This window comes from Symphodus melops, assembly GCF_947650265.1.
Source record: "Symphodus melops genome assembly, chromosome: 3".
NCBI classification, from domain to species: Eukaryota; Metazoa; Chordata; class Actinopteri; order Labriformes; family Labridae; genus Symphodus; species Symphodus melops.
The window spans coordinates 29,535,709-29,551,369 of NC_136693.1; the positions used below are offsets into that span (position 1 = coordinate 29,535,709).

At 44.5% G+C, this 15,661-nt stretch overlaps 1 protein-coding gene across 1 annotated transcript in view; it reads right to left on the minus strand.

Moving 5' to 3' along the window:
• The window catches only part of LOC306821220 (neural-cadherin), a 243,339-nt gene that overhangs the window by 62,091 nt on the left and 165,587 nt on the right, over positions 1–15,661 (minus strand). The window contains exons 26-27 of the mRNA XM_079339503.1: positions 15,117–15,394; positions 6,661–6,875 (exon numbers count right to left, since the gene is read on the minus strand). Coding sequence (XP_079195629.1) covers positions 6,661–6,875; positions 15,117–15,394 — 493 coding nt within the window. The remainder of the gene's footprint in view (positions 1–6,660; positions 6,876–15,116; positions 15,395–15,661) is intronic.

Below are 15,661 nucleotides of genomic sequence, written 5' to 3' on the forward strand. Positions count from 1 at the left end.
CATGTTTCTGCTGTGCACGGACTTCTGATGAGCTTTAACAAAATGTGCGACGCACGCTAAGCTCCGACCAAACCGACACTGAACATTTAATAAACATTTACCATGAACGGATTAAAGGAAACATCAGATGCTCTGATCCTACCACGAACACAAGAGATCACCTCAGGTAGGAGTGTTATTAAGCCCTACACACACACACACACACACACACACACACACACACACACACACACACACACACACACACACACTCACACACACACACACACACACACACACACACACACACACACACCCGCTACGCCAGCTGTGTGTTAGAACCATGTAATCTTTTGAAACCCAGCAGCCAGAGATTGGGTGCAGTACACAGTTATGATCCCAGAGTGTGTGTGTGTGTGTGTGTGTGTGTGTGTGTGTGTGTGTGTGTGTGTGTGTGTGTGTGTTTGTTGGTGTGTGAGCGCCTTACACCTTCTCAGGCCCCTCAGCAGGGGTAGATTGGTACAGCTGCCTCGTTGCAGGATAAAGTGCGGATGAGTGTGCAGCTTTGGAAAAGCAAATAGTCAACTCAGTAAGAAGCTGCAGGTCTCAGTGTGTGTGTGTGTGTGTGTGTGTGTGTGTGTGTGTGTGTGTGTGGCACTGGGGAATCATCAGACTCGGCGTGCAGGATCCCCTCACAGTGTTTAATAACAGTGTGAAGGATGCACACATGGTCAACACGAGAGCTCTGGAGGTGCAGCAGCTGCTCGACATGTGAAACTGTCTCCTCGGCTCCGGCTTCCTCTTCGTCCTCTCCTCGTACGTTTGTTCCCTCTACTCCGTACTCCACCTCCTGCACTTCAGCTCCCTTCGTATTCTCAAACGGTGAATGTGCACTTGGAGAGGCGCGGCACAGTTCACTCACTCATGACATATTCATGAGACTTCAAGTGTTCAGTTTACGGCCTGTTTGTTGTACTTAGGAAGGACTCCGCTCTGCTGCGTGTGGCTTCATTAAACTTAACAGACGAGCGTTACGTTGCCTTCAGGAACCGTTCACTTTCAGAATTTGGAAAATCTTATCAAATTATGGTCGAGTTGGATAACTGCTGTTCATACAAGTTGAATGTTACATGAGTGATTAAAGGATATTTTTATTCTATTTCTGTGTGCTGAGGAAACAAATCGTTGGGTTACCTCACTTTATCTGCATTTACTCACTCTCCTGTTTTGATTTCGAGGACAGTTTTTTGTCCTTAAAATGAGCGTAAAACCTGGAACACAAGTCGCACTCGTATATAAGACGCAGTCTGATTTTACAGAGAGGAAAACAAAAGTTTAACAATCTTTCCTGTTGATTTATTTTCTTTTTGAAATGACTCAGCACTCCACAAATGAAGATGATATATTAACGTAGGTTTGGGTGCCAGATTACGACCAAACCACAAATTCAATCACCTGACAAGCCCACTTCGTCTCTCTCGCTGCAGCCAGTTCATCATCATTATCTCAACATGCGTTCATCTGTCTCATCATTCATATGATCTATCATCAAATATCACATCCTTACTCGTGAAGAGTTATTTACTGTTTGCTTTAAACGCAATGAATTTGAGTCCAAAGTAAACAAAGCAAGGTGCAGAATCTTTTTCCTCGAACGTGTCTTGACTAATGGCCTTGACTTCACTCTGTCCCTTTAAATCCATCAACCAAAGTCATGAAACCTGAATAGGCAGGTCAGACCTTGTGACTCATTCATAGTATTTCAGAATTCACTTCATTTAGAAGCGATTCACCCAACTTGAGCAGATGCTTCTTGTTATAATGAGCCAATTTAATTTGCCTCTTTGAGCATCGATGTGAGAAGAGAGTCTTTGAAGCCGTGTTCTTATGTTCAGGTTGAAAAGCGTTTCCTGTTCCCTTGTGATCGGCTAATCCTGTTTGATCAAAAAAGTTGCCTTTTTGGTTGTTTAAGAAAAGTCAAGTTCAGAGTCTGGACATGGAACCCGACTGTCGTGAGAATAAACAGAGGTATCAAACGACTGTTGTGTCTTTAACGTCCAACATGAATCTCCAATGAGCTCAGCACGAAGCAACATTTATCAACGTTACAGAAACAAAGAAGAACTTTCTTTAAACCGCCACCAGGGGGCGCTCAATCAAAAGAATAACTACAGATGAGGTTGAGGTCGAGGGAGAATCATGGGAGTGATTCTCTCTACTACTTCACTAATGTATCCGCGTATGTAAGTGAACTCTGGGACTGAAGGTAAAACCCTTCAGCAGGTCACAGATCCAGGAGTGCTTTCAAACTCAATCCTGAGAAATCCTGTACACCCTGGACGTGATTTGAGCACGCTCAGTCTCAGGCTGATCAGAACGGTGCTGTCACACCTTTACATAAAGGATAACGCACCATGGATACACACACTCATGCTCATTTATAAATACACTTTAACAGATTTGACACACTAAAGGTTAATTACGTTTTTAGGATGTCTTTTATTCATAATCCTGAAATTTGAGTCTAGACTTCATTCATGTTGTTTTCTGTTGTTTAACACAAACAACACATCAAACCCTGCCGTCTCTCTCATATCTAATAAACCTTAAATAAAAATCCTATCTGTCCTTTGAATGACTGGGAAGGTGCATGCTCTTTTGTATATGTGCACTGCTGCAATATATGGTCCAATATTATCCTCTTTTTATTAAAAATCTGATATATGGCGCCCAATGAAGTCCATATCAGATACGATGGAGGTTCATCCTCGACTGACGCTCGTAAATGTGTGATTTTTTTTAATAATATTTGTATATCAGACGGCTTTGTGCTTTGGGTTTCTGAGCAAAGAAATCATATTCTGTTTCTGGGGAAACAAACTGCAGTTAGGCCACGCCTCCGCTATCCTACAGCGAGACACCTCCAACCCCTCTCCAGGAGTAATCAAATTGGAAAGCACCATCATGAAGCACTGAGTGCAAACAGAGCTCGAGCTGCATTGTTGTGTTAGCGCATTGTCTTTCGTTAGCTCGTAGCTGCACGTTGCATGTAGATTTACAAGGAACGACCGTGATCTAAAGACAATCTCGTTACACCTTGTAAACACAGATCTGACAACAACACCGTCAATTTTCTTTATTTGTTCACTTGATTGTTGACTTTTTTTTCACCCCCAAAAATGGAAATGGACTTGAGCTTGTATCTCAGTTTTCTAGTCTTCAAACAACTCAAAGTGCTTCTTCCTCCACATGTCACACGCAACATACACACACACATGTCCAGGATGCTAGCACTGCTAACGCTAGCCACATTTACCCGCTCAAACTGAGACGGCTTACAGCTCATCACCACATTCATTGCACAAGTCAGGCTTCCCTTTTCATCTCAACTATTTATGTTTCTGAGACACAAACGCACGGCCTCCAAAACAGTACAAATAAAAAGCTCAGTTAAAAGAAATCCTTTAATAATCCTTTCAAGCTGAAACAGTGAAGGTCAAAAGCTCGGTCACAAATGATGAACTACTTCACTCCTGAAAGACCCTGCACACATTATTCCATCATTACACTCTTTGGTAGATTACTCAACGTACACATAAACAGATTAATGCAGTTATATTAAGATCCAGCACAGCCTTGGCTTGCCGAGGAATTGCTTACATGCAGGAGCTGAACCTTGAAACAAGCTAATTAGAGCTCTAAGTATGTACAGCCTGACTCTAATTAGACCGTGAAGTGACAAATCGGCCGCAACTCCACAAACGCGTTAACTCTTTCTGCTCCAGTAGCACATGCTGACTGGCCTTCAGACGATGCACACAGAGCCTCTGACACCAAACAGTCAGAACTCACTCTGCACACTGGCTTATTGCACACAAACAAACAAACACACACACACACACACTAATACGCAACAGCTCTCCAGGCAGACCTTACCTCCCACACATATTACTTTGGCAGCAAGAGAACAACAGCATCTTCCCCGCGAGAGGGGACCGGTGCACGGGAGGAAGAAGCAGCGAGGGAGACAAGGAGGCGTACACACTAAAGATACCAAAATGTTGGAGACATTTCCTTCTGCGTTTCCTTCTGTCCATGTGATTGCCGCCTGCCTGCGTGCCCTTTAGCTCAGCTAACTTCATTGTCTTGAACTTCAACGATATTGCCTCAGCAACGAGAGGAGAAAAGAAACTAAACGGCACCTCAGGAGCACGAGACGTCAACCTGTCAGAGCACAGTTCACTTCCACTTCCAAGTCGTTCTCGCCGAAATCCACCATAGATTATAGTGAGAGGAAGCAGTGTGTGAGTGTGTGTGTGTGTGTGTGTGTGTGTGTGTGTGTGTGTGTGTGTGTGTGTGTGTGTTTTGACACACAGGAATCAAAGGAGTTCACATCCACACTCATCGTGTTTCAACTTTATTAAGATCAAAACCATCGAGTGTGTGTTTGAAGTGCGTACGATTGACTGTCGAGGTGGTGGTAAGTTAATACACAAAGGGAATTGAACCTGAAACACTTTTTTTTTTCTCTTTCGTCTGTGATCACTTCCTCAGGCTGCACGGTAAGAACAACGACGAATCAAAGGGGAACTTTCTCATGTTTGTTCATCACAATTACAAATCTCTGTTTTCGGTTCACCTATTGATTTATTTAGATGAGCTTTATGTCGGTGCGTCATGTTTTGCCTCGGCCCTTTGCTGCATCAACTCCCGCTCTCCTCTGTCTGTCTTTAAGGTGTCCTATCCAATAAAGGCAAAGACGCCCCAAATATAACTTAGTATTGAAAAATGGAGCCGATGTGCAGGATGCAACATGCTGCAGTTTGTCGGCTGTCCGCTTGAGGCAGCAGAAACACACAACAAGCAAAAAGGCCGTTTTTACAGCATTAATAAACATGTTTAAAGTCTGGTTTGAAAAAACAACAAAAACACTAGATAGGTCTGAGTAGTTATTGTCTTCCTGGGCATTTTTTAATAACAGCTCCGTTTTGATTTTGGAAACGATATGCAATATTTTGTAAATTGTACCTTTGTCTCTCTTTGTGTATTTGTCTGCAACTTTGTTTTTTGGGGGGGTTTTTTGCTGCCGCCTGTCTTGGCCAGATTCCCTCAGAAAAGAGGTTCAGAATCTCAATGGGACCAACCTGCATAAATAAATAAATAAATAAAAGGGGGTGTAGCTGACTTGATTGACAGGTGGGTTATAAACCCGCCTCAGCTCCTGTCGTTAGTCTGACTCAAAGTTAGTCTGAGACAGCATTTCCAGTCTTTGTGAACTCTCTTTCATTTTTACAGTTCATCTGAAGGGGAGGAATGTTTCGACAACATTCAAAGGAATCTGAGAGAACGTGTGGATGCCGACACATTTTCAGATTGAGTGTTTCTCACATATCCTGAATCTTTTCACGTCCGGGTGTTTTTTTGTTCAGATGAAATTTGAAAGCCACGTGTAAATGAGGTCGTATTGCCCTGCTGCTGTAGTTTACAAAAGGATTAAGATGACAAAGGAATTTTTATTTTTTATTTCTGTGTTATTTCTCTGTCAAAGACACGCCTGTTCTGTTGAATCCTAATAGTTCCCGTAACTTCTCTTTTCTTTGTTTGTACGCCGTTGTTGTGTCCCTCATACTGTGCACCGTTTCATTCAAACATTTATAAAAGAGGAGGGTGAAAAAAACGAGATATGTGACATTTATCAAACTGTTGCTAATAGAACAAAATACTTTTTCTCACTCATGGTATTTGCACAGTAAACTTCTCTTAAGTGTCTGCAGGTCCTTCTTTTGTTTTGTTGTCGTCAGTGAAAGACAGCACGACTAAAATACTCTTTCAGCCTCCAACTGTTCCCTCAACAGTCGGCACTTGGACTCGACTATCTTTAACGCTTTTCCCTGTTGGTGGTCGCGTTACAGCTGACATTGGGCCAGAGGCGGAGTTACATCCTGGACTTTTCGCCAGTCAATCACAGGGTTGACATACAGAGACGGACAAGCGGCCACATCACATTCACACCTAATTAAGCTAACGAACGTGTGTTAGGACTGCCGCAGAGAAACTCCACACACAGAGAGGCTCCTGTCAGACGGGGATTCAAACCAGGAACTTCCTCGCTGGGAGGCGAAGGCGAATATAGACCCTCATTTAAGTTTCTGATGTTCTCGTGACCACGCCTTGAAACTGCAGTAAATAAGTAACATCCCTATCAGACGGGATGTGTCGGGTTGTGTGATCTGATTTGATGCAATGTGACGCTGTGCCGTATGATACGCTACACTACGATAAGCTGTCATACAACGTCACGCCGTGGGATGGGATGCAATACTTTAATCTCTCATGAATGATATATCTAATATGTATATAAGTAATACAGCTAACACCCCAAACCATACACATTCAAGCTCTTCATGTACAATGATTAAAGCTATAGTTTTGATGATTGATGAGTGTCGGCGTCTTTTCTTCTGTTCATGTTGATTTTGTGTTTTGGTCCTTTCGCTGGTGTTTGGATTCTATCAAACCTTTGTTTGCTGCACACGTGTTAGTTCAGCTTCTTTCTGTCTTTGAGTTTTATCAACCTCATGCTGATGCTCTGTAGTGATATCAGACCAGGTTCAGACCACACTGTAAAGGTGACGTCTTTTAAAGCTGTCTTCTGAGTAAGACGCGGATCATGTCTCCTACCTATGGCGATGAAGTCCTCGTGGTCCCAGGCCTGCAGCTGGGCCAGGGGGCCGCTGTACAGCAGCAGTCCGTCAGCCACATCCGTGATGAACTCCAGGGACATGTGACTCTCAAAGCAAGGCATCATGGGAGGGAACCAGGCATATCCGTTGCCTTGGAAACTGTGCTTGTTCTGCTGGCACTCAGGCCCCTCGTACTGAGCCGGGCATTGGCACCTTGGGAGAAGAAGAAATGATTAGCCAAAATCACATGAATTACTGAATGTAGATTTGCTGTAGTGTGTTTTTTTCTTGACCATTCCTTGACAATTTAAAAACCCTTTTAGTTCAACAGCCTCGGGGCATTCTGATCCCAATCTTCCTCTCCCTTTCCTCTTGAAGCTCCTTCCTCTATTAAACATTTCAGCTATTCTATCTGTACTCTCTTCCAGTGAAGTCCTTTTCTCCTCAGAGACAGCCTCCTCCTTCGGCCATCGCGCTCCCTCTCTCTCACTCTGTCTGTTTCACTGATGCAGATCTTCTCATTAGTGTAAAAAAAAAAAAAAAACCCACAGGGAGAGTCACTACACGGCTGGGGAACTCCTCTCTGAGTGTTCCCATACATCCAAGAACTCATTTGGCCTTTCTCCTCCTGTCAAAAATCCGACCACTCAGCTCCTCTCCTTAACAAAGTGACAGCCAATCCTGCTGCATCACATTTACTAGAATGCAAAGGTACATAGTATTCTCTGCTAATGGGATCAAACTCACTCATCGGCCCACACGCTAATTTCCTGCTTTATGCATGCACGCAGTGGGGCGGTACGCAGCTGACGTATGTGTCATGACGTTTGAGAACCGAAAGGGAGATGAGATTTCTCATGCAACTAATATCAGCAGGAATGAGGAATCAGACGAGATAGAACGAGAGTGTGTCTTCTTCTTCTACTGTTTAATACGTGTTTTCAAAATACTACATTTACTGCTGCTGCAGCGCTGTGGGCCATGCTGGTGGTAAAATCATGTAGAAGCTTAAAGCATCTTTGCTTTCATTTACCAAACGACACAAGACAACAAAGTAAAGCGCCCATAGTTAACTCTGCAGCTGTTTTAAACGGAGCCAGAGATTTACCTTTAAGGTCGCGCTGCAGGCGGTATCACAGCTATGAGCACGCTGTCAGAACACACGCACTGGCTCATTCTTTAACTACGCCACAATTTTCTCTTTTTCTGCACGAGTTCGATTCTGAAGCTGGACGTGTTTCGACGATTTAAGACCGACAAACCAGCAGGCTCCCAGCGGCGCCCAATGGTTGTTGTTGTTTTTCTCAACGTGTTTTAAGACTAGGTTTGTGAATCCTATATTTATATGAGATTATTTAGGATATTTATTGTGATCACAAATGATCTGAAGCCTAGCTTTATGTCTATGAACATGTGATTAGACAAAACCGGTAAAACATCCACGACTAAATTTCCAATGTCATCGTGATTCTCTGCACGAGGGACAATCTGAGACATAGTTTTTAGTCACAATGGCCGAGCCCTCCAATCCTCTTAAGCTTTGTTTTGCTCGCTCGCTGTCTGGTGGGAATTTGTGTTTGTTAACGTCAGGCCAGGGAGCTGTAATCCCCCACCCCCCCTCCAGTCTCATCTCATTATTAATCCCAGCACCTCGATTATCTGCATGTTCTTCTCTCAGTCTTGGGCCGTAATCTGTTTGTGTATTTGTTGGGGTGGGGTCATATCAGAAAGCCTCTGGAGCAGAAACGCCTCCTGCAGCTCTTCTCACTTATCTGATCTACATGTTTGACTCTGTCTCACGTCACCTCTCTCGTGTTTGCTCTTCTTTTCACTGACCTTCTGTCTCCGTCTCTGTTGTGCACTTTTTGTCTACGTTCCCTCCCTCTCTTTTTTTCCTCCACATGTTGTTTTCTCTTACACTTTCCTTTCTTTATTCTCTAACACTCTGGCGTTAAAGCGCTCTCTTATTAGCTTAATTGCTCGTTGTTTTGACATGTTGTCGATTCCTAACGTTCGATGTTTCACCTTTTCTCCGCCTTTCCGGTAAATCTCACACAGATGCTTCAGAGCTCAGGTAGTGTTGATGAAAAGAATAAATAAATAAAGCATCTGATAAACATTTCCTTTATTTTTAATCAGACCCACATTAAAGGACCAATCAGTGCAGTGATCAGACATGAAGGAAACCTGCTGTGTTGAAGCTTCTCTGACAACAATGCAGCAGCCAGTATGTCCTCCTTCTAACTTTAGATTCTGCTCCTGAACGCTCTGGATTTGATTGGACCAGAGAAGGTAGGCGGGGCTTTGAAGGCCGTTTTGGACGCCCCTGGGTTTGCCAGATATGAGAGCAGTTATCAGGTGAACAGGTGTTGCAGCGATGGAAGCGGGCAGTGGAACTGCTTCAGATAGAAGTGATTGTACCCGAGCTAAAAAGCCTCTGCATGTTTCTAATAAGCTCCAGCAGCAGAAAGCTGCTCAAACTAGGATCAATGTTGGAGATGAAACATGGAGAGAGGTTAGAACGCAGAAAGCTTTACAGACCCATGCAGAGCTGGCTAAACACTGAAGCTACAGTGTCCACCACATGCAGAGCTGGCTAAACACTGAAGCTACAGTGTCCACCACATGCAGAGCTGGCTAAACACTGAAGCTACAGTGTCCACCACATGCAGAGCTGGCTAAACACTGAAGCTACAGTGTCCACCACATGCAGAGCTGGCTAAACACTGAAGCTACAGTGTCCACCACATGCAGAGCTGGCTAAACACTGAAGCTACAGTGTCCACCACATGCAGAGCTGGCTAAACACTGAAGCTACAGTGTCCACCACATGCAGAGCTGGCTAAACACTGAAGCTACAGTGTCCACCACATGCTGACCTGTGTAAGAGGAGGGGGGGGACAGCTGTCTTCAAACACCTGTTTATCAGAAATCATGCTGTACTTTAGTTTAGTTTGTCCCTTTTCTCTGCAGCTTGGAGCAGACTCTTACAAGGATAATGTAAAGCTATGAGACGTCTGCTGAATCAATCAGGTGCCTTCACACACAAAGTGATGCAACAGCGCTGGCAGATTGGTTTAAAGTGAACAAATAAAAAGCAGGCAAGGCGGTTATATTTATTCAACAACAGGGATTCAGGGAACAGCTTCAAGACGAAAAACATCAACCTCTTTATCAAATGTGTGTTGGTGTGTGTGTTTGTGTGTGTGTAATCCAGGGATTTCTTCAACATGGACTCGGCCAGTCGTCCTGCTCTGGTCCAGCGGTGAGCCACATTACACGCTGGCTGCGTCCAGCCAGACTGAAATCCTGCCCTTTTCACTCGCTGCCTCTAATTAAATGAGGCTGAAGGGGAAAATTGACTTCTACAACACACACGCAGAAAGCTTAGCAGACACGTGTGTGCTGAGACTTCACGTTCATCTGCTCTCACAGAAGTTCAGAGGAGAACTGTGTGTGTGTGTGTGTGTGTGTGTTTGGTTGAGGGGCTGAACATCGAAGTCTGTGACGGTGCTTGGAGATAAAATATTTGAGCATTTTAAGCAAACAGCACCTGAAGCAGCAGATGCTTCTTCACTCAAATTCAACCAAAAGTCTGATTACAAGTGTTCGTGCTCCTCTTCCTCTTCACATCATCTGTCAGGCTAAAACACGTCTTTTATTTCCCTTGTTTTCAGATTAAGTCCCTCCACATGGTCATGCCCTGTTAAAAAACTGAAGTTGTACTCTGATTAACTGCAATCATTTATTTTGTGTGAATGTTTTGTTGCCACAGTGTGCACATGTGGTTTGTAAGTTTATGGACGAAGATTTCTTCGAGGAGAAAAAATACTCTTTAACATTTACATGACTGAATAGTCGAGGTCGTTAAAAGACATGAAATCCTCGTCTGAGAGACTGAAGTCAAGTGTCTAACACAGGGCTAACACAGTACCCAGACCTGTGATCTTGTAGGTCTTCCTGTGATCTTGTAGTTCTTCCTGTGATCTTGTAGTTCTCCTGTGATCTTGTAGTTCTCTGTGGTCTTGTAGTTCTCTTGTGATCTTGTAGTTCTTCTGTGATCTTGTAGTTCTCCTGTGATCTTGTAGTTCTCCTGTGATCTTGTAGTTCTCCTGTGATCTTGTAGTTCTTCTGTGATCTTGTAGTTCTCCTGTGATCTTGTAGTTCTTCCTGTGATCTTGTAGTTCTTCTTGTGATCTTGTAGTTCTCTGTGATCTTGTAGTTCTCCTGTGATCTTGTAGTTCTCCTGTGATCTTGTAGTTCTTCCTGTGATCTTGTAGTTCTTCCTGCGATCTTGTAGTTCTTCCTGTGATCTTGTAGTTCTTCCTGTGATCTTGTAGTTCTTCCTGTGATCTTGTAGTTCTCCTGTGATCTTGTAGTTCTCCTGTGATCTTGTAGTTCTCCTGTGATCTTGTAGTTCTTCCTGTGATCTTGTAGTTCTTCCTGCGATCTTGTAGTTCTCCTGTGATCTTGTGAACCTACAAGTCTAGCTAATCGTGGCTGCGCTATGCTACAATAACAGACAGAGTCGGGGGGGAGGGCGCTTGCTGTCTTTTATGTCACTTGTCTGTCACGTTATTCACCAGATAGAAAATAATTCTGATAATAATGTCAGGTTACAAAAGAAGCTGCAGCTGTGTAAAATCTGTACCATCTGGATTAAATCCAAATATGACTTTTTCCACTAAAGCGTGCAGTGATGCAAAGAAGATGACGCCAGCTTTATTAATGAGCCAGTGTGTGTGTGTGTGTGTGTGTGTGTGTGTGTGTGTGTGTGTGTGTGTGTGAAAGAGAGAATTGGCTCTTAATTTCATCATGACATTAGTTTTCTGTAACAGATGAGAGCGTGATAAAAGCTTAGATCCAGACATTGGTGTTTCTGTTAATTGGTTGCAAAGAGCCCTTCACTTCCACCACAGAAGATGGAGCCCGAGGATACACGCAGCATCAAGCTGAATTACACCAAGTTAAACAGGGTCATCGTGACTCCTCCACCAGCAGAGACACTACACCGAGCCCATTTCGTCAGCATGTTTGTACTTGAAAGGATTTGTTGAAATGCTCTCAGCCCACTTTTGGCCTTGTTTACAGAGCGTGTCATGCTAATGATGACGCTCCCTGCACTTCACAAGTTCGCCAGGAATCTTAAACCCGAACTGGCACTGTGTGACAGCTAACATGCACGACTTTCCCTCCAGTAGGAGACCATGAAGACTGTGTGCGTCACATCCTTTGTGCTTCGTTAATATAGATGCAAAGAAGTGTTTCCGTCTGTGAGTCACACTTTCTCATCGAAGAAAGGACAGGACTTTATTCCTCTTCAGAAACTTCTATCCTCATCTTCACCGCCTTGTAAACTAAGGGTGGTTAAAATCCAAACGCTGCATGGCCCCCTTGTGCTCCATGTGAAACCTGAAGCCTGTGCTTTTATAAGGGAAAAGTGTATTGTTGCTTTAACGGACAGATGGATAAAGGAACCCATGAACAGGGATGTGAAACTTGTTTGAAGCAGTAAAGTGAGACAGAAATACTCAGAGGAAGAAGACAGCAGTAAAGGAGCAGCACAGGCTGGTGTTGAAGTCAAGACCAGAGTAAACGAGACCAAGACCAAAGCAGGGTAAGACCGAGTCAAGAACAAGACCGAAGCAGGACAAGGAGAATGTGGATCCATGAGCGCAAAACAACAACTAAACCGTCCACTGTCCGTCGTCCACAGGCGACATTTGACGAATCAGGATCGACCTCGTAATTCTGAAACATTAAAAGAAAACTGTCAGGATGCGCCAGTAGTCCAGCGCCCCATCTGAGGAGTATTTAGACCTCCAAGCCGAACGGCCCGGGTTCAAATCACACCTGAGACTCCTTTCCCACATATCATTTTCCACTCTCTCTCTCACTCATTTCTGACTCTATCCACTGTCCTGTCTCCAAAAATTGAAGGCAAACAAAACCTAAAAACCAGACTCACTCTAACTAAACCTGGTTTACGACAACGCGCTTCTGTCTTTCACCTTCAAACGTCACATCCTTCATTGAACGCCATGTTAAGTCTCGAGGGCCGACAGTAAAGCAGCTGTGCCTCAGCTTTCAAACTCTTCATTTCTCTCACAGCCGAGAAGCTGGCAAAGAAAACAAGATGTTTACTGATCCTGAAGCATCAGCAGGAGAGAGAACTCAAACCTCCGGGCCAGGCACGCTAAATCAATGTGTGCCTTCTTATCGCAATGACAACATGAGCTGCTTGGGATTTCTAACCACCTGTTAAATCGATCCTGAAGAATGAGCCAAGCAGGCCTGATGCTAACAAGTAAGAACACCTTTGTGCTATCAACTCGCATCCCGAGCTCAGTCGTTCTATAATGCCCCTCTCTTTTATTCGCCGTATTATTCCATCTTTCAAAACATTTCACACAGCTTCAAAAAAGGATTCAATAACTCTGAGGGAAGCTAATTCCAGCATTGGAAATATAAGGCGTCTGTTAGCTACAGGAGGTATAAATCGGTCAAACCAATCAGAGCCACATCCTGTTTTTTTACGGGGAAAAGAAATAACACAAGACGAGGCCATGTGGAGATAAATGGAGTCTCTCCGTCGTTGTGTCTTCATGCCAGTCGAGGCCTCATCAGCTGATTAACAGATAAATAAAAGTAATCTGTGGCACTGGACTGATAAGAACATGAGTGAATGAGAAGTTTAACAGAGAACAGATCAAAACATCCAAAGAAGCATATCCTTCATATAGATTTAAGTTTAATGGCACTGTGATGAGCTTCTACCTTGTTCTTTATCAAAGATGTCTGCATGCTATTCTTCACATGTATGAGGGGAGTAACTAACTCTGTCAGTGCCTAATTGAAGCCTGTTTAAAGGGCCTTTCAGACAGAAAGAGGCGGGCACTGTGAGCCACTGTCAAACCCATTCATTGTCTTTGTGCTGCCCAGTGTGAGAGCATTTCTCACTCTTGCACTCTCACAGTTTGCACTCGCCAAGCTGGGCGCAGAGCGCAGAGCAATGTCTGCCCTCAGCGTGAGCGGCACTGGAGTTCAATTATGAAGTCAACTTGGGGCGCCGTGCTGCATGGCGACATCTGGCACGTTGAACAGGAGGGAAGATGAGAACACACCAAACGGTGTCTCGCTCTTTTCTGAGCTCGAGTTTAAAGATCTACCAGCGGGACGTTCCCAGAGAAAGCTCGTGTTTGGAAAGATGTCAAACGGTTTGGGCGTACCAGCAGAAATGTGCGCCGTGCTTGTGAAGTTGTGGTCATAGAGCTGCAGCTTCCACAGAATCCTGTCGCACACCCTTTTCTTTTCGCTAAACTTGTCTCCTCCTCAGATGAATAAAGAAGTTGACAGATCGGTACTGTGCATCAGAAAAGTCGCTTTTTTCCCTGACTATGTTTTGGGTTATCGTGCAGCTAAAGCGCCGTTCCATGCTGCGTTTGTGCGCTCCACTTCTGCTCTGCGCTCTACCAGCACAAACAACTTCCCATCAAAGGGCCCTTAACAGAATTACAGAGGCGAGTGAAGCAACACAACACTTCAAACCGACATCTCTTTGACAGCTTTAACACCAAGAAACAGGCAACAGCACAGAATTAAAAAAACAGACGAAGTGTTAAAAGACTTCCCCACACATGCAGAGGTGCCGCTTGTCAACAGGTAACAGCTTGGGGCCCCAGGTGAGTAGCGGGTCCCCCAACAGGTGACAAACTTTAGACCCCATCATTGTCTCAAAATGTGCACATTTTGCAATGACAGTAGGAAACCTCCTTAATGGGGCCCCATCTGACAGCTCTCACTCTCCATGCCCTGCTAAGTGTTGCATGCATTATCGCTGTGAAAATAATACTGGAAGCTGGTTGGAGGGGCCCCCAGTGAATGTTTGCCTCGGGCTCCAACAGCCCACACACGGTCTCGACTTTACTCTGCACATATAAAAACACAACACACACAAACAAACACGAGAGCACAATAACATGAAAGGAGAGAGCGAGAGGGGCGAGCACACGAGGGCAGCCGGAGAGCCAGTCGAGTGAGCAATCATGTCCAGATTTAGCCTTTGCACTCTTTGTACTTGTTTTCCATCAGCAGCCCATCACTTCTGTTGTCCCAACTCTTTCTGTCGCCCACGCTCTCTCTCTCTCTCTCTCTCTCTCTCTTTGCTGGTCAACAGGACCAACGATTCATGTTGGGAGTCAGAAAGGAATTAACTTGAGGATATGTTTTTATGTGAATAAAGAACCTTTTCTTCGTGAGGCAGCGTTGACCACTGCGATCCCTTCAGTCAATAATTTAGTAATCTAACATTTATTTTGGCGTGCTAATTACAGCGTAACAGCAGGATTTTCATTTTAGCATTTGTGTTAACTAGCATGACTTGATAGCTAGCTAGCTGTTCCTGATGTTTTCCCTTTTAGCACAGCTTTGTTATTGCATTCGTTTTCCTCTCACCTGTAGCCGTGCTGAGTGTCCACACACACGCCTCCATTGAAGCAGGGGTTTCTGGGATATGCAGTGCAGGGCTGGTGGTACTGCTCTCTGCCTGGACAGGAGCACACAGCTGTGGATTCCACTGTCACAGACACAAGACTCATGGTCCCACAATCCACCACTGTGGGCGTGTCCCGCACATTCAAAACACTGGTGCAGCCGCCGGCGCCGGCACACTCCGAACCGGGACACTCGTCCACCCGGATCTGGAAAACGTTGACCTGCAGGAACGACTGGAGCTGGAAGGAGAAGAAGAGGGAAGAAAGCACGGATGAAGTGAGAGAGTCTACTCACACTGATGACACACAAGGTGAAGCTTTAGAATTGCTTTTTCGTTCAAAGCATTATAACAGCCTCTTCTCAGTGACCTTTACCTCACAGACAAGTAGTACAACAGTACTTATCTCCAATTCCACAGGCACTTCTACCCATCAAAAGGAGGTAAAGTGTAGTGACAGTGATCCTCACTTAACTTCACACTCTTAAAAGCCGCCAACTGAGTTCAG